At 36.8% G+C, this 23,933-nt stretch overlaps 2 protein-coding genes across 5 annotated transcripts in view; both read right to left on the bottom strand.

Annotated features, from left to right (window-relative positions):
- The window catches only part of LOC121320011 (EF-hand calcium-binding domain-containing protein 4B-like), a 51,378-nt gene extending 43,937 nt beyond the window's left edge, over positions 1 to 7,441 (bottom strand). Inside the window, exon 1 of one of the 2 annotated variants that reach the window (XM_041258111.1) lies at positions 6,766 to 7,441. The gene's annotated coding sequence lies outside the window, so the exon portion shown is untranslated. The remainder of the gene's footprint in view (positions 1 to 6,765) is intronic. The other variant, XM_041258110.1, reaches the window with a different exon arrangement.
- A 5,126-nt stretch (positions 7,442 to 12,567) lies between these two features.
- LOC121320012 (protein mono-ADP-ribosyltransferase PARP11-like) lies at positions 12,568 to 23,351 on the bottom strand. Of its 3 annotated transcripts, none has more exons than XM_041258113.1 (8): positions 23,190 to 23,351; positions 20,602 to 20,720; positions 20,380 to 20,497; positions 19,359 to 19,434; positions 17,014 to 17,086; positions 16,071 to 16,183; positions 15,293 to 15,444; positions 12,568 to 13,640 (listed from the first exon to the last, which is right to left on the bottom strand). In XM_041258113.1, the coding sequence occupies exons 2-8, from the start codon at positions 20,707 to 20,709 to the stop codon at positions 13,324 to 13,326; spliced, it is 957 nt and encodes a 318-aa protein (XP_041114047.1). In that variant the 5' UTR covers positions 20,710 to 20,720; positions 23,190 to 23,351; the 3' UTR covers positions 12,568 to 13,323. The 3 variants fall into 3 exon arrangements, with proteins under 3 accessions (XP_041114047.1, XP_041114046.1, XP_041114049.1); XM_041258112.1 differs by having other exon boundaries at positions 16,071 to 16,198; XM_041258115.1 differs by lacking the exon at positions 20,602 to 20,720 and having other exon boundaries at positions 16,071 to 16,198.
- Positions 23,352 to 23,933: the final 582 nt, after the last annotated feature.

Raw genomic sequence — 23,933 nt, forward strand, 5'->3', positions numbered from 1 at the left:
TTAATACGGCCGCACAAAAACTGCTCTTCGATGTCCTCTTTCCACTATATCCTTACTGTATTTGGTAGTGCTGCACTGATGACTGGAATAATTGATTTATCATTGTTTTGGGTTCAGCGTTTATCAATGAAGGACTAGACATTGATGCTTTTCTAACTGATTGATATAAGAATAGTTAAACTTACAATGGAGATTCCAAGCATGCTTGTTTGGAGAACTATCTGATAAACACCAAAGGGCCCTTTTGAACACATTTACCCTTAAGGTTTACCACATTAAATTTGCACGGTAATTTTGCAGTTTTCCCATGGTTATACTATAGTTCACCATGGTCTGACGTTTTTTCAACAATACCACTCTGGGCTTTAACGTGCTTTCACTATGTGGTATTACACATTTGAATGCTTTTACTGTTATAAACTTTTATAAGGGTAATAATGTAACATTCACACTGACAAATTACTGTATGCAAAAATACGTGAATGAGTCATGGATTATCGGTGCGGATTTCATCAACCTACTCTCATTACTAGTGTTTTCATATTATGGGTGTCAGTAAATCAGCCCACTGGGGAAACAGCAGGGTTAATACAGACTTCAAAAGCAGTAGTATTTTGATCCATTGCTGTTCAGATCATATTTTTATACTATACTTTGAGATAGCTCTGTTTCTAACTTGCTTTTTGTAGATTTCATATCTTTATATGGCAGATCCCTTTATTCTTTCTTACAGTACAGAGCTGCAGGAGTCAGACTTGTAGCTATTCTGCTGTTACTTTAACAGTAACAGCATTCACTGCTTCTATAATCCAGCAAATTCGAATGGCATACACACGACCTAAAATCTATGGGACCAAGGCTTAAATCTCTAAAGAATTTTCTAGTAAACACATAAATAAATAGAAAAATTCAGTAATTTCTAACCTATGTTCTTAACTGAAGAACACGTAGATTGATAATTTGTGGTTGAGCACATTTGCTTATCATTGCTCTTTTTTGGTGCATTGCACTTGAAATGTGGTCAGGCAATGTTAAAGGCAACGATACAGAAATACCACTATAGACCAGCATTAATTATTTTCTACAAAAGACATTTTGTCAACACTTACAGGCCAGTGTTAGGCCAAAAAAAGTATTTATTGGTACTCCGCCTTTGTTTCCAAGGAGAACTGTAATGAAAAAATATTTTGCAGTGCTACGTACCAAAAATCTGCTTGCGGTTCCTGAAAGATTTAGAAAAGTGAAAGTTTGGTATTTAGTTATAAGAAATGTCTACAATAAACCGTGCCAGTGTTTTTGTGGTGTTGTCAAATAGATACAAGGTGACCAGGAATCATGAGATGTAGTAATTGTATTTCAATAAATAAGTATCTTTGTGAAGCATCGCTATTAAAAATCAATAGTCTTAACCATTTCAACCTAAGAAACAGAGGGGTTTATTTGATCAACCTTTACTGTTTGCATCATCCACTTATCCGTGGTAATGGGAGTACAACAAAAAAGTGGTTAATCTACAGTAATCTTAATGGATCCCTGGTATTAAACGCTCTTTAAAACTTCAGTGGCGTAGTGGCTGAGCAAATCAACTCTTTGGTATTAAGGGGGCTATCTTTCTGTTTACAGGTAGATAGAGTTAGTACATGGTGTTACTAAGTCACTGATCAAGGCACTAGCTGAAACATTGGTCTACATAACTACTGTACAGGGTTGATATGATCCCCCTACAGCATACCCTACCGGGATAAGCCAACCCAGGCATGCAAATGAGTTCCGACTGATAAAACTGTCCTCTAATCTTAAGGAATATGCTGTGGACCTTTCAGTCACAAAAGCAAGAACAAGATAAGTTTAGGTATTTGACTATCAAAACCAACCCAGACATACCTTCTTTTACAGTCAAAGGAAGCCAAGACAAATTGGAATGATATGTCAAATAATCACACTAGAGCACTGTGACAGGCTGGCGAGTGGATAGAGGCCCAGAGACAGACTGCAGTTAAAAAAAAAACAAAAAAAAAACACACTTCTTATAAATAAACACAAAAATAAAATGGAACTGGAACACCAACACCAACACCAACACCAACACCAACACCAACACCAACACCAACCTGCTTCCTCAGCTCCCTCCTCCTAATGGGAAGCAGAGGCCTCCTTTTATGTCAGGTGGCTGGGCACCGATTGATCATTAATTAAGCTAATCAACCCCAGCCACCTGAACATAATAAACCCAGGCAGGTAGGGGAATTTAACCCCATCCCTGCCAATTTCTAAAGGGCAGAGCTGTGCTCTGCCACAAGCACAAATCTGCATGCGACGCCTTTGCCAAACACAAGTAGGGGCTGATTGGTAAACAATACCATAGTCTATCACCAGCAGTAACCACTGTTTGGGAATATGAAGCCTAGTTCAAGCCAAAAACGTCCTTAAATTCAGAATTGGTTCTTGAAACAATTGTGTTGATATGTTCACTAAAATTAAAACTGGAATGGAGCCACAGACCAGATATTTAAAGTGTTCAGTAATTACAGGTGGAGAAGCACTCGTCATCAATGATGCCATACTCAAACCACCTTCTCCCAGAGCTTCATCTTCCTGCCAGGTATGAACAGCAGTGCAACCACATTTACTCATTTATTATGTCAGTTATTTTCAACCAAATAATCATCTCACTGTAATCACAGCTCGATATCAGCATCATCATCCACACTCTAGATAATAGGGGTGCAACTTCTCTCCCCACACACAGTCATGCATACAGTGCAAGCACTATAGGCTCTTTTATTAAGGGTTTCTTTTACAAAATATGTGAAAAGATTGCACATAACAACTGAAATGCAATACTTTCACCAGTGTTTCTATGGTTACTACAACAACGGGCTAATTAAATTACAGATATTTTGCTTCTAGCTAGGAATTAATAACATCTAAATGACTGCCTAAGTCCGAAAGAGTCATTTAGTTTGTTTTTTTTCCTTGTCTTATTTAACCTCTTTCACACAGGGTGATTGTCTGAGTACTACAGTATAATTATCAGACAGTTTCCAGTTTTTTCCTAAACAAATATTCTTAGCTCTTTGCAATTCTTGTGAAATGTGTTCCAAGTACAGCACCCAAATGTACCAAACCTTTCCTAAATAAACATAAATGACTTTCGTTTACATGTAATGTGTACAGAGTACAGTATACCTACCAAACTGACCCAGCTTTCAAAGCAAATATTTATATTTGCATTGACTGGGCAGGTATACTCTGAAATGTAGCCACCTAGAGCAATTCCCCAAGTTTATGCATGTACTCCTGTCAGCATACTGTACCCTTCTTCTAGAAGGGTACACTGGGGCAAGCTCTGTGGCTGAAAAATGTTTTTCAGTCGTGACAATTCCACCCCTGCCAGATCCAGATGTAAGGGGAACCAAATCCTTTGCTCTAGAGATGGTTCAGTGAAGGCAACTGCCCAGCCTAAACAGTAAGGAGTGTTTGTTTTTAAGCTTTGTTTTCTTAAAACCTTTTATTTGTCTCCGTGTTTTTGTTCCTGGTTTTCTCAATAAAAGTGTGCATCAGTGCTAAAACTGCAGCTTTCTGCCTCTGGGTCGCCTTCCTGCCGATAAACAGCCTCCCCAACACTGTAGCACCTTTGTAAAACAAAAGAAGTAGTGCATCCACACACAAGATCCATAGCCTTAGGATTTTAAGAAGTCTTACTTTACAGTAGGGGCTGCTTGCCAGTCCTGAGTGGGAATACCTTTCTGGAAACGCTCTGCACTCTTGCAAGAAGGATAAATCCTAGATCTGGTCAATTATGAAGTCTTTGGCAAAAATCCATCAGAAAGCATTCCTTCTTCAACAGTTTGTCTTCAGCTGCAGCAACAGGAATCCAAAGCAAAATTAGCTTTTGAAATTAAATTGCTGTGCCTTTATTACAATTAAACTTGAGAAAAACGACCCAAGTCTCTGTTCTTTTCAACAATATAAATTTATCACTAAAGGAAGAAGTCTGAGTAAAAATTGTGACATGACAAAAATAGGCAAAGATAAGAAACCGTACACTGTGCGAGAACTGTGGGTGTAAACATTTCCCTTTTTATTTACAGAAATCACAAGCCACAACAAATAAAGTAACACATTGTACATACATCTCCTTCCACGTCTGTACAACATGTCCACTGTATGTGTGTCTCCATAGATCCTCAGATTCTGAGGAACAATGTCCTTACCATGTTTCATCCCTTAATCACACTGTAAAAAGACGTACATACTATTTTCACTAGATTCAAACTTCACATGAAATACTGTTGGTACAGCACTGCAGAACAGAATGCTCTGTACAACCAAATATCTTCGGAATGTTAATGGCTCCTCTTAATATGAATAAATTGTGAAAAAAAAATAGAATGTGTTGATTGTTTCTGTTTTTCTGGTGGAGCACATCTATACATAAATACACACTGTACTGCATCACTTACAATGCCAAGCTAGGCATGTTTTATGCTGATTTCCCTTTTAATGTATGTATTTTATGACACTAGCCTACAATCTCAAAGCTATTTCTCCAAATCACTTTAGTAGTAATAAAAAAAAAAAACAAACACACAAATTAAAATTCCACAACCTAAACTTTAAGCTTTGAAAATCTTGCCCTAATATATGTACACAGTGTGAACAGTCCAGAGAGATGTATGCTAACCACAGCTGATTCATTCAACCATAGCCCACTTCTGCTGATCAGAAGGCATTTTCTGTGAAATTGGTTAAGTGGTCTTAGTGTAGCCTTCAGAGGACAGTTTTCCCTGAACCTTGATGCACATTAAGGTTCATCTGGTATTCTCAGACTGAGCAAGGCCCATGTTGACTAATTAGTGTGGGCGTTTTTTGGTGTTTGGGTTGAGGTATACAGAATAGTGTGCTGTGTGCAGGGCAATGCATTTCAGTTTTGAAGACAAGGTTATAGCCTTCTCACACTTCATAGGCACTGTGGTCCACGTTTTCTAAAGCAACAAAGTCACATAAAAGGTTATGTAACTAATGTGCAACTAGAGGACAACATAGGGCAAGAGTAAAAAAAACTGAAACCCCAATGCAATTGTGATTGCAAATAATCTTTTGAAGTTGCACATGCAAACATTCCTATTAATTAAAAAAAAAAAAAACTAAGTTCATTTTTTTAGAATTAAAATGAAAGATCTGTGAATAGGACCCAGTTATTCAAACTTAAACTCAAATGTGGAAGAGCTGCTGGAACAGTGACACCCACATTGTTGGTACATCACTCTTGTCAGTTTTTTGGGAGGTAAAATTAACCAATATCCCATCCAGTAGTTCCGATTTGGCAATAGGTAGTATTTGTGGTACCACCATTACACCTGAGGGATCGTTCACTTAAAGTTTTTGCATGCAATTGAAGAAGACGCGTCTATTCAGGGATGCTAAGTGGCAAGAGATGTTTAGCTCGTTGTTGAACAGCATTCACTCAATGGTCCCAATACTTGCTGGAGGATACCATTTCCATGATATATCCTTTATAAGCGGCACAGGTGAGAAATCCCATTGAGCTATTTTAACACTCAAGAAATGGAATCTCACCCCTAACAGCTCCTGGAACAGTCAAGTAATGTTCCATTTACTGAATCACCCAAAAGGTTGACTCTGAAACTAACACCTTCTAAAAGAAAAAAAAAGTTTTACTTTCTGCAACAGGCTGGCAAGTGGATAGAGGCCCAGAGACAGTCTGCAGTTCAAAAAAAAATATACTTTTATTATAAATAAAACACAAAATAAAAGTGTACAAGGACAAAATAAAGGGATTTAAACACAAAAAACAAACTTACAGAAATAAAGGTTTCCAGGCTGGGCAATGCCTTCACTGGATGTAGAATTCACAAATCACAAACACCAACCTGCTTCCTCAGCTCCTCTTTCCTCAATGAGAAGCAGAGGCCTCCTTTTATGTCAGGTGGCTGGGCTCTGATTGATTGTTAATTAAACTAATCATCTAATCAACTAATCAACCCCAGCCACCTAAACATAATAAACTCAGGCAGGTAGGGGAAATTAACCCTATCCCTGCCAATTTAAAAAAGGGCATATCAATATTCCTTTATATTCACTGACAGTATAAGCAGGGGAATGAACACATTACTAGACACTCTTGTGGCCATCCTTCGAGTGGTACTAATATTTCTACTGCTATTTTGCTATTTTTTTTTTTTTAATTTATTTATTTATTTTTTTGATTTGTTAGTACTTAATATTACAATTTTATGCCTGACCTGTACGCTAAATATAAACCACTGTATATAAAAACATGTTCTTGTTTTCGTATTTATGAAGCTTTTCAAGCTAACATACACCATCTACTGTCAAAGATGAACTCATTCAAACTTTTGTAAGGACTAGTCTAGGAGGACAGTAATGCCTGAACAATGTTCCGTATTCATTTACTGTATGAATAAACATTGATTATATATTTATTTATATCAAGCGAACATATTCATCCTAATTCAGCTGTTTCGTTTTCATTGCTTCCCAATCGTTTTATATTATTATTATGATTTGCATATTTACATATTTGTAATTAATTCTGAACACATGAAAGGTTTACAATTGAACGCGTGTACATTTGAAATCACATTAAACATCCTGTCGACTTGAGCAACACAACTATCCACTACGTCACGAACTCACAGTAACATTCACGAATGCAACACTGACCTAATTACAAAAATGATACGATATACACACACCGAACCTAACAACGTTTCTTACCTTTATTTCGTGTGCTTAAAACTCACAAGAGTCTCCACGTATTCTTTCACAAAAGAAAAACGTCCTCTTTAAAGTTTGGTAAAAAGTTGTATTCTCCCGAGAATTCCAGTGCTGGACGGAGAACGATTGGTCGCTGGCTGATCTCATGTGAAAAGAAAAACTGGGTTAATCCTCTTCTCACAGTTTTGCCCCTTAGGAGTAAACAGGTGGAAAATAAACAGTGCAGCGTCCGTCTGTCTATAGAAATGTGCAGGTCAGTGTTGAGGGTGGAACTTAACAGACGCACGGTTCAGTGTAGCTATAGCAACACGGACAGCCAATTCTCGTTTTATTTTTATTGAAACGACTCAGAAGTTTGACTGTGGTTGCAGCCGTCTTATTGAAGAGTCCAGGTTTCCAAAGTATTAGATGCCTTTGTTTGAACATGTTTTTTTTTTTTTTTTTTTTTAAGAATATACTGATGACTAGCGCATTGCAAATTACATATGCATTACAAGTTAAAGTGCTGCCTAAGTTGCATTCAGCTTTTTTTTTTTCTTCGTGTTTCTAGGTTCAGTGTTAACCAGTCATTGATCTTCTTTAGACAGTCATGGTACGCAGTATAGTTCAATATCAATACTTCGTGAAAACCTCCTGAAAAAGGATTTTCTCTCTTTGCTGGAAGGAGAGAAACACATGTATATGAAGGTGTCTTTTCATTAATCATTACATTATCAGTAGTATATCTGGATTATTTTTTTTTTAAATACACAGTAAGTGTATATATATATATAATTTTTTTTTTTTTTTTTTTTTAAATGTGGCAAGTACCTTCATGACGCTATGATCACCCTCCCTGGTTGATCCTTTAACCCCTGCAATTTCCAGTGAGGGCTGTTGACGTCAAGAAGCCCCTACCTGCCAGCCTACCCAATTCACCATACTTACACCTACACTACATAACAGCAGATCATTTTATACAATCCAGTCCAATAAAATATGACCCCCCCCCCCATCCATCTTTTCTTGATATGATTATAATTTGTATTTTATTCATATTTTATATATATGAAACATATTTACTGGCCTTTAACTGGGCACCCAGCGGGCAAGGTTTCTATAAGGGTTACCTCAAACAGTGTAGACAAGCAGACAGCTGAAATGATTTGTAATGGACCTACTTTCTTAGACCAGCTCCTCATACAGCACTAAGTCTCCTGAACCAGCATGATCACCTGAAAACCAGACCACCAGCAGCTCTGATCAGTGCTAGTCATTGTGGTTCAAGTTTTTAGTTTAGGTGTCAAATACATCCATTCTAAAAACTAAAAAGAAACATTTTAAACAAACATTTAAATAAGAATGTCTTTATGGCATACTAATTGGTTTCTAAACAAATGAGGTAGCCTCACATTTGTTGTACGTTTGATGTTAATATTATCCTCATGCAATACTTGTGACCTAATAAGGATTTGAGTTTTTTTAAATATGGAGCAAATAATCACTATGAGTTTAGTGAACAGGGCCCACAGATCTTGTGGCCAGCATGTTAATAAGCTCTAAAGAGCTTTCTTGTGAAAGACCAGGTGAGGCAGCTTGCAATGAGCCATATAATCAATATGGATGGAGCAAAAATAAACAATATTTGTGAAATCATTTCAGGCTCTTGGGCATGCAGAGGTTCAGTGTGGGCGCCCTTTTAATTACAACATGCAATTAAAATCAATAGAACCCTGGCCTTTGTTTTTTTTATATTTGCAGCTGGGGCCTATTCACTGCTCATATGCCTCATTATACAGGCTGATGGGTTTCATGGAAACCAACAAAACGTGTGAAAAAGCTATGTACTTCAAAGCTCTGTTGCCGTGCTGCAAGTGTTATTGTAATGTTGATGTTCTATTTGTGTTTCTTCTCCTTCCCTCACCTCTCTGATGCTTTCTGCAAATTTAGAACTGGATAAAGAGGTGGCTGTTATTATGATTAGAGTGGTCAGCAACAAACACTCGTGTCCATATTTGCAATTAAATGATTCTATTTTGACTACTTTGACTAGGAAATTCAATGCCCACGTCGTGATTATGTTCTGTAAGCAATTATGCTTTTTTAAAATTTATTTATGTTTTCTGATAGTGTGTTACAGTCATTTTAACCTGTGTAAATAACCACGAATGTGTACACTGTAGTATAAAAACCACACACTGAAATTTGCCAATAAAATGGCCTGTAATTGAAATATAAACCAAATATTATACATTTGGGGCTTATATTCAAGTTTCACAGAGTAGAACTGATTTTAGAACTACCCAGCCTATCACAGATAATAGGACCAAGAGTAGTGCTAATCGGGTCTGTGTAACCAGCAGATTGATCCAGTGTTCTGACATACAGTATAACCCACTGGTACAAACCTATACTGGGCATACACAGCTTCCTTGTCAAATCGCACATACTATATCTGAAAATTCTACCAAACGTTACTTACCAATAATTTGCAGGAGCAACAGATTAATTCATAAGGGAATTAGTTTTACTTTTTGGTTTCTCAGAAATACACGTTAATTAAGTTTGAAACTACCTTCCTCATAAGACAAGACAACGGTACATAAAAGCAGTTTTTGATCACAATTGTTTTAAAAAGATTCCGATGAAACTGGGTTTGTGTTGACTGAAACCTAGCAGTTAAAATGTGTTACAAGGACAGCTGAGAAAACACAGAGGGACAGACTTTGCAGAAAACAAGGACATTGCCATGACGATCCAATTATTGGAATTCCATTCTGCTTCTGTTACTGCAAGACCTTAGCACTCCAACATCACATTTTCTGGTACATTTTTCTTGTTCTTCTAGTTAAAGAAGCTAACCAAATGTAGGCACCTTTACATTAAATGCAGGCATTTATCATTGGGATTGAATGAGACCATTTTCTCTTTTTGAGTGTTGGTGTGTGGTAACACCAACCTGAAAAGAAGACAGGGATACCAAGGTATTATTACAAAACAAAATGGATAGAGCACTTGCATAAATACAAAAAGGCCTAGCTAAACAAGACAGAATTATTTTAAGATGAAGTACTGCATATCAATGATTGGTCTAATTGTCCCTTGGTAATTTTTTTTATTTTGACATTCGACGATTATGATCTATCAGATACCACAAATGTTTTAACTTTACATGTGTGTAACAACATATGTTTTATATTTAAATTCAGTGAAGAAACAAACACACCCGTCGCCAAACTGGATTTCATATATATATATATATATATATATATATATATATATATATATACACACATATATATATATATATATATATATACACACACACACACACACACACACACATATATATATATATATATATATATATATATATATATATATATATATATATATATACACACACAGTACTGTGCAAAAGTTTTAGGCAGGTGTGAAAAAATGAAAAGACATAAAAAGTAAGAATGCTTTCAAAAATAGATATATTAATAGATTATATTTATCAATTAACTAAATGTAAAGTGAGTGAACAGAAGAAAAATCTAAATCAAATCCATATTTGGTGTGACCACCCTTTGCCTTCAAAAGCATCAATTTGCCTTCACAAGCATCAATTCTTCTAGGTACATTTGCACAAAGTCAGGGATTTTGTAGGCATATAGTCAGGTATATGATTAAACAATTATACCAAACAGGTGCTAATGATCATCAATGCAATAAGTAGTTTGAAACACAATCATTAACTGTAACAGAAACAGCTGTGTAGGAGGAATAAAACTGGGTGAGGAACAGCCACTCTCTCCCAGGCAGAAATTTCAATGCAGACAGGGGTTTCCAGATGTGCTGTTGAAGCTCTTTTGAAGAAGTACCAAGAAACGGGCAACGTTGAGGACCGTAGACGCAGTGGTCAGCCAAGGAAACTTACTGCAGCAGATGAAAAACACTTCCCTTCGCAATCAGAAGATGTCCAGCAGCGCCATCAGCTCAGAATTGGCAGAAAACAGCGAGACCCTAGTACACCCATCTACTGTCCAGAGAAGTCTGGTCAGAAGTGGCCTTCATGGAAGACTTGCGGCCAAAAACCCATACCTCCGACGTGGAAACAAGGCCAAGCGACTCAACTATGCACAAAAACACAGGAACTGGGGTGCAGAAAAATGGCAGCAGGTGCTCTGGACTGATGAGTCAAAATTTGAAATATTTGGCTATAGCAGAAGGCAGTTTGTTCGCCGAAGGGCTGGACAGCGGTACACGAACGAGTGTCTGCAGGCAACAGTGAAGCATGGTGGAGGTTCCTTGCAAGTCTGGGGCTGCATTTCTGCAAATGGAGTTGGGGATTTGGTCAGAATTAATGGTTTCCTCAATGCTGAGAAGTACAGGCAGATACTTATCCATCATGCAATACCATCAGGGAGGCATCTGATTGGCCCCAAATTTATTCTGCAGCATGACAACGACCCCAAACATACAGCGAAAGTCATTAAGAACTATCTTCAGCGTAAAGAAGAACAAGGACTCCTGGATGTGATGGTATGGCCCCCACAGAGCCCTGATCTCAACATCATCAAGTCTGTCTGGGATCACATGAAGAGAAGCAACTGAGGCTGCCTAAATCCACAGAAGAACTGTGGTTAGTTCTCCAACATGTTTGGGCCAACCTACCTGCCGAGTTCCTTCAAAAACTGTGTGCAGGTGTACCTAAAAGAATTGATGCTGTTTAGAAGGCAAAGGGTGGTCACACCAAATATGGATTTGCTTTAGATTTTTCTTCTGTTCACTCACTTTGCATTTTGTTAGTTGATAAATATAATCTATTAACATGTCTATTTTTGAAAGCATTCTTACTTTACAGCATTTTTTCACACCTGCCTAAAACTTTTGCACAGTACTGTATATATAGTACAGTATACAACACATATTTGTAATCCAAATCCTAAAGCCCAGGCTTTAAAAATCATTAGAAATATGTCTTTCAAATGTATTTGACTGTAAACCCAAAATATAACCAAAAAAACTATTTCTAAAGTAATTTGACATCTGAACTGCAGGTCCCAGGTGCCTTTTTGTAGTGTTCATTGGTTATTAGTGGTTAAAGGATTAAGCTACAGCAAAGAGAATGCACTACAGCCAACTTCACACTGGAATTAAGATTACAAGATTTAAATGGATTTTACATAATGTACAATAGTGAGGATAGGAAATTGGGGCGGAGTGGTGTATATTATAAAAAGGCAGATCAATAGTGTGTACTGTTCAATGCACTTTGCTGTTCTTAGCAATTATGGTTCTTTAGCGAGCTAATAAAGGTCTTTATGCTCATTTTGTGTAATATCGCCTCCTTGTGTCTGCAGAGTACAGTGTTTGTCAGATTGCCTCATGAGTCAGGCAGTGGTCAGGTATAAGTGTTCTCATTGCAGCATGGCTCTGGTTTGATTTCTGGTTCTTCTGAGCTACTGTTGACCCAGTGCCCGCTTTCGATGCATAAACAAGCATGTCAGTGACATTTGTAATTACAAAGCTAGAGCCATCAGTAACTTCAAAAAACAGTTCACCATGACCTATATCCATCACATGTACATTTCCAACTGCATTTCATCTCCTAAAATTAATTAATGCTTCGAATAAGAATGGTCAATAATAATACACTGTTATGGTAAAAAGGGCTTCTAAGTATTTACAATAGCAAGCAGGTAGGCTTCGTGGTCCAATGGTTAAAAAAAAAGGCTTGCTACCAGAAGGTCCTCGGTTCAAATCCTGGCTCAGCCACCGACTCACTGTGTGTGACTATGAGCAAGTCACTTAACCTCCTTGTGCTCTGTCAGTTGGGTGAGATGTAAAACTGAGGTCCTGTTGTAAGTGACTCTGCAGCAGCAGTTGTTGATGCATAGTTCACCCCCTAATCTCTGGAAGTCGTGTTTTTAACATAATTGTAAAAAGTAAATTTTGTTGTCACAGTGTGTGATTTGTGCCAGCGCCTGTCAACAGTACAATTTCTGACTGCGTTAGAAGCAAAACCCATGGGTTTTGATTTTAAAAAACAAACAAAAAAAAAAACAATTTTCACCATTTTTGGTGGTTTGAAATATATGTACAAAAACAAGACAACCGTATGACGTTGGGTTAATCGCAGTACATAACCATTTCATCAAATTCCAAAGCCTTATATTCTGTGATTTACTGGTACTGATTCATTTAAAGTCAAACTTAGGGTCGGAAGACGACGCACTTACCTGAGTTGGAATATTGTTCCAATGAGTTCCTTGCTTGAACACACACTAAATTAGTGAAAAAAATTACAAAGTACAAATAAATAATATGAATAACTAATCAATAATTTGCTGCATCAATAAAATATTCCAGAAGCACTTAACAAAATCATAATATTAAACATTTAATTTAAAGAAACTATTCCATATATGCCTTTAGAAAATTAAACTTCAGCAAAATTCTAATTGTGTCTATTGGCCATTCTGTTTTCCATTAAAAAAAAAAAAAAAAATGTTTTCCAGTGTTGGGAAAACTGTTTTAAAAGTCCCAGTAAATTTAAGTCTATGAATAACAACATACAGTACTCTGCAATTAGGTAAACTCTATCAAGTATTCTGGATATATCTGGTTGTTATCAAAGACCACAAAAATTTTTGGATTGTTAATATCATCCACACAGCTGTCATAGAAGTTCACGTAACTCATGTCTTTCGAGGGAGGTCTACAGTAATGGCTCTTTCCAAGTGTGTAACTGCCCACAAGTACCCGAACGAGGAACAGTGACTTAAAGTGAGGTTGAGCCTGAAACACATTAGGTGCAACATCATGTTTTTTCAGGATTAGTCCATGGTTTTCACTTGTTTTGCAGAACTTTGCAGCGTACACTGCATCTCTTGCAAAATAGGCTCCTAAAAAAAAAGAACAAGTACAGTGGGTCTCTTCAACTTATAAGAAGAAATGGCATAGTTTAGATAATTTGTGTGATGGATATCATCTAACATCTAACAGTGCAACATCAAGAAAAGATAGTCATACCATTCTTAAGCCCCTTTCACACTGGCATGCTCTACCTGGGTCGGGACCAGGTGTCATGCGGGTCAGGTACGCAATTTCACACTGCTTTTAAAAAGGCTGGGTTGATCAAAAGCAAATACATAATGTGCATATCAATGCCCCAGAAGCAGCGTGTTACAGACGCTTCCATCCAAGCTTCTCGGGATTGACCCGTCGGCCCAAATGTTGATTAGAGCAAACTTTTCTTTATCTCTGCTGCAGTCTAGCTCATGGTGTGTCTCAATCAACAAAAATATGGCTAAACAGAAAAATAGTAATGTTCCTTGCGGAAGTGTCATTTTAAAATCCTTCTTGCTTGACCTGGGTCAAAGCATGTCGACCCACATCCTAAGGCGGGTCGCTACGACCCGGGTCAACCTGGGTACGACCCAGGTACATGGTTTCACACTACACGGGATTGTGACCCGAGTAGCCAGAAACCGGACTGGGACCCAGGTAGGAGTGCCAATGTGAAAGGGGACAAGATTAATTATGTCAAACTGTTATGCTGAGGTCCTCAATGAGACACCAAACCGTTTTGTCCTTATGACTGTAATGTTGAAGCTGACAGTAATGTTGCTGAAGCTGACACCCTGGGATCCTTCAAGAAGCTGCTTGATGAAATTCTGGGATCAAGAAGCTACTAACAACCAAATGAGCAAGATGGGCCGAATGGCCTCCTCTCGTTTCAAAACCTTCTTATGTTCTTATTCTAACTACCAAGTGTTCAAATTGAACACAAATACATTTGTGTAGTCTTGAACCAGCCAACAGTGAATGACCTTCACGATGGAGATGGAATGGTAGAAAATTATATATTCCCAATGTGTGTTATTGCTTCTTGGAAGCAATACAGAGGTGTATTTTAATGTTTCAGTGTATTTTTGTATTTTTTATTGTTCACAGTTTTCTATGGTCTCAGCAACTTTTTCGGCCTGTGTTTTATAACACCAGTTTTGTGTTCAGTACAGTGTACAGTTCTCTGAGCTATCTTTACCACTCAAAGTGCTATAAAAGTTACAAACACTTCTCACTGCTGATGCTGTTTGTGAGTTGCTGATGGTACCTACACAGGTTTTGGTGTTCCAGGCATACTGCAGTACTGTTATATTGTTTCCATTAAGATTTACAAGGTCCCTGAAATGACATGCTTCAGAAGGGAAGCGAGTAAGCATCATCCAGCAAATAATGAGGTCTTAGATTTATTTCCACACAATTATGTACCACTGGCAATAAATGGCATAGTCTCAAATGCACCCAATTGTACCCCATAGAGGCTTTGCAGTCCAAATTGTTTAACACATACATAGCGAAGGTGATCAGTGTTTGTTAGGTGCCAGTGACATTTAGTGCAAATTCCAGTATACAATTTACTTTATATATAAAACGGACAGACATCATGCTCCTAAATCCTACTGAGGTCCTGTTGAGGTGAGCCATGAAGCCCCACTTCATTGGCTGCAAAGTAATCTTCTACAATATAATTAGAAGACGATTAACAACCCACCTTTTCCAAACACTGTTCCGTGGCCACCGTTTAATCTACAGTCAAAGTTATTTGTGCAAATTGCTTCTATGTTCTCATGACTGGTGCCATGAAACAGCATTTTTTCTTCAATTTCTGCACCTTGGTTTCTCCTTTTCAGCTGGGCCTTTTTCCTTTAAAAAGATCCAAGAGGACGCTTATTTTCATGTATTTTTTTTCCAAAATAAATAAACAATAGTTCTGGTAATATAAATACTGAACAAATGCCCCAGTAATACTATCTTGAAGTACTAGTTATGGCTAACATAACTTGAAATGTATTCCCTCAAAGCAACCAATGCAGTGAGTACAGTTTCCACTTATGGTCTAAACACTAGACCATGTATTTTAAACAGCAGCAGATTTTCCACTAGACACATGTGCTGCATTTTACAACTTTATGGCAAAGTTTGTTTGTTGTGTAATAAGCAAGCTGGTTCAGTATTCATGCTGGATGAGAATTTCACTGGCACAATTCAATTTATTATTAAAAAAAAAAAAATATATATATATATATATATATATATATATATATATATATATATATATATATATATATATATATATATACACACACACACACACACACACACACACACACACACACACTTGTACATACACAATAGTACTTGGAGACAACCATTTATTTTATAATGTTTGTAAAAAAAAAAAAAATGTAAAAAAAACAAAAAACAACCTTGACTGTTACATACCTCATACCTTTAATGCACCTTGTAGTTATTTGCTAATTAAAGCTTACCTGCAGAAGAATTCCCATAAGTCTAAGTTTTGAATTCTCTTGATTGCTGTAATGCAGACGTGCATTGTGTTTTTAAAAAGTCTAGCCACTTCCTTGTATTCATTGCTATCTTCCTGCAAACAGATTAACTGAAAGAGATTACCTTTATGAGCATTAAATGGGAACAATTCCAATTTACCTATTAACATTAATAAATCAATTATTTTCTCAGCTTAATATCATGCCTAAACACACCAAGATGCAGCCTGCAATATACCAAGATGTATTTAATAGAAGCAATCTATCTTGTAAAGTGCGTTGCGATGGTGGTCCAATATCAAAGGTGCTATATAAAATCAAGATTGACTGACTGGCTGTCCACTCATTTAGGATAAAGTACATTACACTAACAGTCCCAACAGGCAAATGTATAGCTACATTAGACTAAACATAGATTTAGATTTGCTGGTGAAACTATGGCTTATGTACAGTGTACATGTTCACCTTCACCCATTTGTATGCATATATTATAAACAGTGTGTAGTGCTATTATCTATCAATATACATAAATGGCTCCCCCACCTATCCAAAATATAAATAAAAACTAGTATTTTTTTTTTTTTTTTTTTTTTTTTTAATCTGTGCCGTCCGATTTTACCCACACGGCAGATAATCGTAAATCAGCATTTTATATGTGAAATTATCTAAATAAAATGTACATTCTGCATGACATAACATGCATTTTGCTTAATAAGTTGTCCTTATTTAGTCATTGAGACAGGAAGTGATGTACATGGCCTGCGACAATTAAGCTTTTTAACAAGAAATGCATTCACTAACGACCTCACTGGCTCAAAGTATTAACCGATTGATTTAACGCTTTAGGTTTGAAAATCACTTGCTATTAAAGCTTTCGTTAATATACGACTAGTTCGATACAATAACACTGTCCCTATTATCTTACCTGATAAGGTTCCTCTGTATTAACTGTCTCCCAATATGGAGGAACTGGCGTGGCTTGATCCTCGCTGATCAATCTATATGTTAAAACAAAGAGAAAAAAATGTAAGCAAATCTATGCAACTTAAAGCATACATAGGGAACTAGGTATCTAGCTGTAAAAAAATGATTTACTTTCTGAAATTAAAGTCTAGTAGGAATATGTGAAAAAATAGTACTTGAGTATACCACAATGGAATGGCTAACAGCATTAGGAGACAATGCAACTGTGTAAAGAAATAGTGCAGATTTCCCACACTGAAACTAGGACATCTACCCACACCTGATGACACCAATGTAAAAATAGGTGAAAAATTTGTCGAAAATTAATTAAAAATAACAATCAAAATAGCTTGGTTGGATAAGTGTCCACCCCCCTTGTAATAGCAATCCTAAATTAGCTCAGGTATAACCAATCGCCTTCAAAATCACACACCAAGTTAAGTGGCCTCCACTTATGTTCAATTGTAGCAATTCACATGATTTCAGGATAAATTCAGCAGTTCCTGTAGGTTCCCTCTGCTGGACTCAAAGACTCAACCATGAGCACCAAGGCGCTTTCAAAAGAACTCCGGGACAAAGTTATTGAAAGGTTAAAAAAAATATCAAAAGGCCTTGAATATCCCTTGGAGCACGGTCAAGATAATTATTAAGAAGTGGAAGGTGTACTGCACCACCAAAACCCTGCCTGGATCAGACTGTCCCTCCAAACTGGATGACCGAGCAAGAAGGAGACTGATCAGAGAGGCTACCAAGAGGCCAATGGCAACTTTGCAAGAACTACAGGCTTTTATGGCCAAGACTGGTCAAACTGTGCATGTGACAACAATATCCCAAGCACTCCACAAATCTGGCCTGTATGGTAGGGTGGCAAGAAGGAAGCCATTACTCAAGAAAACCCACCTTTAGTCCAATTTGAAGTATGCAAAAAAACACTCATGAGATTCTGTAGCTATGTGGCAAAATAAAATGTAACTTTTTGGCCTAAATGCAAAGCGTTATGTTTGGCATAAACCCAACACAACACATCACCCAAAGAACACCTTCCCTACTGTGAAGCATGGTGGTGGCAGCATCATGTTATGGGGATGCTTGTGATCGACAGGGACTGGGGCACTTGTTAGGATAGAAGGGAAAATGATTGGAGTAAAGTACAGAAAAGTCCTTGAGGAAAACCTGCTGCCGTCTGCAAGAAAGCTGAAACTCGGACGGAAGTTCACCTTTCAGCATGACAACGACCCAAAGCACACAGCCAAAGCTACACTGGAGAGGCTAAGGAACAAAAAGGTAAATGTCCTTGAGTGGCCCAGGCAGAGCCCCGACCTAAATCCAATCGAAAATTTGTGGCATGACTTGAAGATTGCTGTCCATCAATGCTTCCCAAGGAACTTAACAGAGCTTGAACAGTTTTGTAAAGAAGAATGGCCAAATCTAGGTGTGCAAAGTTTGTAAAGACCTATCCCAACAGACTCCCAGCTGTAATTGCTGCCAAAGGTGCTTCCACCACGTGTTAACTCAGGGGGGTGGAGACTTATCTAATTATGATCTTTCAGTTTTGTATTTTTAATATATAACTTTTTTTCCCTTAACATGCATGAAACTCTGAGGCACTGACACACAAAATGTGAAAAAAGTTCAAGGGGGTGTAAGACTAATATAGGCATAATTATATATATATATATATATATATATATATATATATATATATATATATATATATATATATATATATATATATATATATATAGAAAGAGAGAGAGCGAGAGAGAGAGACATATACGCCATGTGCTCTATTTAAGTCCAGAAAAGGGTGGACATCAGAGGACTTCAGGGTCGGACACTAATGCCAAATTTTCTGCTGAAGAAAGTGGATGAAGTCATCGTCGTCAGCTCCTTCAGGAAGCCTCACCAGTCTGAAACTACAGCGACTATATCTGTCCTCAAGGAATGCCATCTTATCCTGCATAGCATCAATTCGAGCGTTGCACAGATTGATTTCGTCTTTCTGTTGTCAACAATTTTCACATAAAAAAGAATAAAAAAATAACATAAAGAGCTTAAATTGTTCAATTATAAATTATATAGCGAAGTAGCAACAGGAGCTCTATCAGCAAGCAGCCATCCCAGCGGTAAGGTCACGTGATCTCATTCTATCCATGTTTTGTAATACCTAACCCAATGCAAGTAGTACTGGCATGATCAACTTCATTTTCCTTTGATAATTGGCAGCAGTTGTTATATACAACAGCACATAGTCAGAAGACAATAATGTGGCTGTGGAATCAGGTACCTTGAAACTACCATGCCTACCTGAAAGCTGTTATGCAATAAGGAGCACGTTTGATCGGACGCTGTTTTCCAGTTGACAAGTTGATTTGTTTCATCTCTTGGATAAGAAAAAAGACAACATTTTTTTTTTAAAAGAGGGTCCAGACATACAGAACTATAACATACAGGCGCTCCCATACTGTAAGTCAGGCATTATAGTAAATATTTGTTGTTTCTCTATTTTTTTTTTTTAATGTGTGAAATGCATTTAGCAAAGAGGCACAAATTCAGATAACTGATGTGTGGTGCAGGTATTCAACAGGGTGTGGTTGTCTGATTTAACAGAGAACCTTCAACTGGATATATGATATTGCCTATTAAAGGCATGCATATACTAGTAAATCAGACAGATTATTTAAAAAATGGTTTTGTAGGCAGGTACTAAATGGGGTCTGTTATATAATGTGTTAATTTCACAACCAGAAAAGCAACCTTTCCATCTTTAGCCCTCATCTAAACTACTGAGTACCAACAGCAATGAATTTCTGCATTGAAATTTAAGACAAATGTAAAATATCAGTGGTTTTACTTGTGCTGATCATGTTCTGTCAGATGGCAAACAAGGGATGCTTTGTTTTGTATCGTGTAATTTATAGGTAACAAAAACATCCGCTTTTACCTTACATTATTTTTTAATCATGTTTCAAGTGCTTTAATGTTAGCAAATTAATTTGTGCAGATTACAGTTAATCTTTAAAACATAATTTCAAATGTTCAGTCCCTTTAGTTACCTGTACATTCACGTTTCACTATTACTGTATAAGAAACTGGATCCATGTAACACAACTTTAACTCATGCTTTATATAAAGTCTAATTAGATGCATTATACAGTATAGTTTTTTATTCATTAAATATCTCTTACATTTTTCTAAAAAGGTTTTGGCGTTTGTATGTGTTTTACCACCCTGCCTAACTTAAAATACCACTGAAAAAAAAATGGTAAGCGTTATTTTCCTTGTTTATATTTAAATAAATAAAAATAACAAAACAAAGCAGAAATACCTGAAAAGTCTAACATGTAGTTATATTTAGCAGTAGTGAATGCCATGCCTCGTTCATTCATTCTGTAACTCCTTTCAATTTCTTCACTGCTCACAGAACACTGGCAGTTTGAACCCAGCTTTAAAGATTAAAAAAAGAAGTTCAAATTATCATCTCAAAGTTGTATTTAATATATATTTCATAATGAGATGCAAAGTCAAATTGTATTTATAGTAGACTTACCTCAAACATATGCCATACGCCACACTCAGCCAAATAAAACCAACACCATGGTGTATCTGAGGTGTCCATAGCAACCTCCATATGTTCAACCTCTTCAAACCCTGCCATTCTGACATGGTCTGATATAAAACAGAAATTAATTGTCTAGTTTAGGTTTTTAATTGATTGATGGCCCTATCGTATTTAGGAGTTATGATTAGATTTGAGATGATGTGATCAAAGCTGACTGACTAGGTAAATAATTGTGTAAGTAATGTTAGCCCTTTACATTAGAATTTATGTTTCACAACAATTCTAAACCATCTGAGTTCCAAATCATGAGAAAGCTGCTGCTGAGATTTTAAACAAAAATCTGATGTACAAACATGTTTGGACAGGAACAACGATGTTTACCCCTTTAGCAACTCAAATTATGTAAGATTATCTGGTACAGTACAGCTGGATCAAGACTGCTGTAATTTATTCAATGCAACTGTCACATATCAGATTGTTATGTGATACTTTATAACCTACACCAGAAGGTTTATCTTGAAATACATAACGTTACTGAGTGTCTAATACTAGGTTTAACAAACTATTTTAGAAACTATTATCATTGATAGATGAAATGGTAGCCGTATTAGTCCAGATATAATAGACAAAGAAAAGGAAATGTGATACCTTTTATTGGACTAACTAAATAATAATTATTCACAACCTTTCAAGACCTCAAAGGTATCTTCTTCAGGTGAAAGTAGGAAAGAGAATTTGAATTCCACCATTAACACCACTATCTACTACAAAACAACTGATTTGCATTCGTATCTGCAGTATGACGCCTCACACCTTGAGGCTTGCCGTGACTTGATTCCCTACTCACAACTGTTAAGACTCTGACGTATTTGCAGCGACGATCAAGATTTCTTCACCAAACGCAAGGAAATGTGGTTGGTTTTTGGAAATTGTGGCTTTCTGGACAAGATCACCACTAAAGCTAAATCTTGCATTTCAAATATAACTAGAACAAATGCGTTATATAATAACAATATACAACACACAGATGATAGAATCCCTCTGGTCCTCACTTACCACCCTACCAACAAAAAGACACCTTGAGGCTTGCCGTGACTTGATTCCCTACTCACAACTGCTAAGACTCTGACGTATTTGCAGCGACGATCAAGATTTCTTCACCAAAAGCAAAGAAATGTGGTTGGTTTTTGGAAATTGTGGCTTTCTGGACATGATCACCACTAAAGCTAAATCTTGCATTTCAAATATAACTAGAACAAATGCGTTATATAATAACAATATACAACACACAGATGATAGAATCCCTCTGGTCCTCACTTACCACCCTACCAACAAAAAGACACAGGCAATTGTGCAAAGAAACTTTACAATTTTACAACAAGACCCATCTACAGTGCCTATTTTCAAGACTCCCCCCTTGATGTCACATAGAAGAGACAAGAATATAAGAGAATATGTGGTACACAGTGCTATTCATCCTTCTGGGGAACCTTTCAAAGGTACATATCCATGTAATAGACCACGATGTAATACCTGTACATACATTCATTCTGACACAGAGATTAGAGGCATTAAATCTTCATTCAACAATCATGAACATATTACATGTACATCTAAATGGATAGTCTACTGCATTATCTGCAAGAAATGCAACAAACTGTATATTGGGGAAACTAAAAGGCATTTAGCAGACCGGTTTGTAGAACATTTAAGAAGCATTCGCATTAACACCACTGCATTTCCAGTAGCTCATCACTTCAACAGTGATGATCACACTGCTGAAGACATCACAGTCTGTGTGATCAATCAGTGCTATGGAACAAATGTTGCTCGGAAACAAAAGGAACAACAGTTTATCTTCAAACTGGGAACTTTGGAACCTCTGGGAATGAACATTCTATTCTAATAATCAGGGCACCATCCACAGAATTTTTGTATAATTACAATTCTTGAACAACAACAAGTTTACTGCACTGTGTTTACTTTTCTTTTTAAACAGCTGAAGTGGTGCTTTTGCCTGAAACGTCATGAAAATAAAAGATTAAATAAAATGACATTTTTTAAAAAACTTTATATATATATATATATATATATATATATATATATATATATATATATATATATATATATATGTCTCTGTATGACAAGCAGCTTTTTTCCTTACATTAGAATTGTAGTGATTCAAAATTGGTTATTTTTGTTCTGATGCAACCTTTGAATGTAAACATGAATCTCACTTTCCTACTTTCACCTGAAGATGAGACCTTTGAGGTCTTGAAAGCATGTGAATAATTATTATTCAGTTAGTCCAATAAAAGGTATCTCTTTGTCTAAAAACTATTGCAAAAGTGTATGGTGTAGGCTATTTTGCATGAGATCTGACTGACATCATTACTAACATATTCCTAGTTACTGTACTGGTATAAATACAGCAGGGTTTGTATTTAAAAAGTAAACTATCTGACTACCTTCATCTAAAAAAACTAATACAAAACGACACAGTATTCCATGTAGCGAGTACACTGACATAAACAGCTGCTTAATACCAATAGAAAGTGCGTGAAACCATGATTTACCTTATGTTCATATGCAGTGTTCTGTGTGTCTCTATGCTTCCGTGACGACTTCCTGGTACTGCACTGCAATTAACTGATAAGGTTGCACTGAATTTGGAGGAATTTTGATCGCATAATAAGTTTCTATTTCTCCACTTCTACAACCCACTTGTTATTTTCTGTTTCCGCATTCACGTCACAAGAAATAGGCCAATAAGAGCATGGTGACGTTTGAAACACTAAAACAGATTCGAGTCCCCGCCTACTGAAACCTACAGGAGGGATGTTGCTGTACCTCCAGCTCCGAGACTAATGTGAATTACCTAACTGCACTAATGTGAGTTTTTAGTCTCGTACCATTAATTGACATAGTTTGACGTCTCTATATCCCACCACTGTCTATGTAACAGTGTTCTTAGGACATCCATCTGTCAGTCACTGTGCAACTTCCAAACTTTCAAATTTAAATAATATCAGCCTGCCTGGCTATTTCTGCCATGCTTATCTGAAGAGGGAGAAAGCTGAAACGTAGCTATCAATTATTATTCTTCTTTTATGGAGCTATATTTGTAACGAAGCACTAAAGTCCACAATTACCTGTTTCAAAAATAAAGAGATTAAAGGTTATTTACAATCTAGAATTGCATATGTTGTATGTAGCCCACCGGTACTATATCCATTTCTCTGCGACCGTGAACAATTGCTGAACATTTTCTCATAGTGGTTTTGAATTGGTTCAGTAGCTTTGAGTCTCCACCTAGCGTA

Source organism: Polyodon spathula, chromosome 8, assembly GCF_017654505.1.
Source record: "Polyodon spathula isolate WHYD16114869_AA chromosome 8, ASM1765450v1, whole genome shotgun sequence".
NCBI lineage: Eukaryota > Metazoa > Chordata > Actinopteri > Acipenseriformes > Polyodontidae > Polyodon > Polyodon spathula.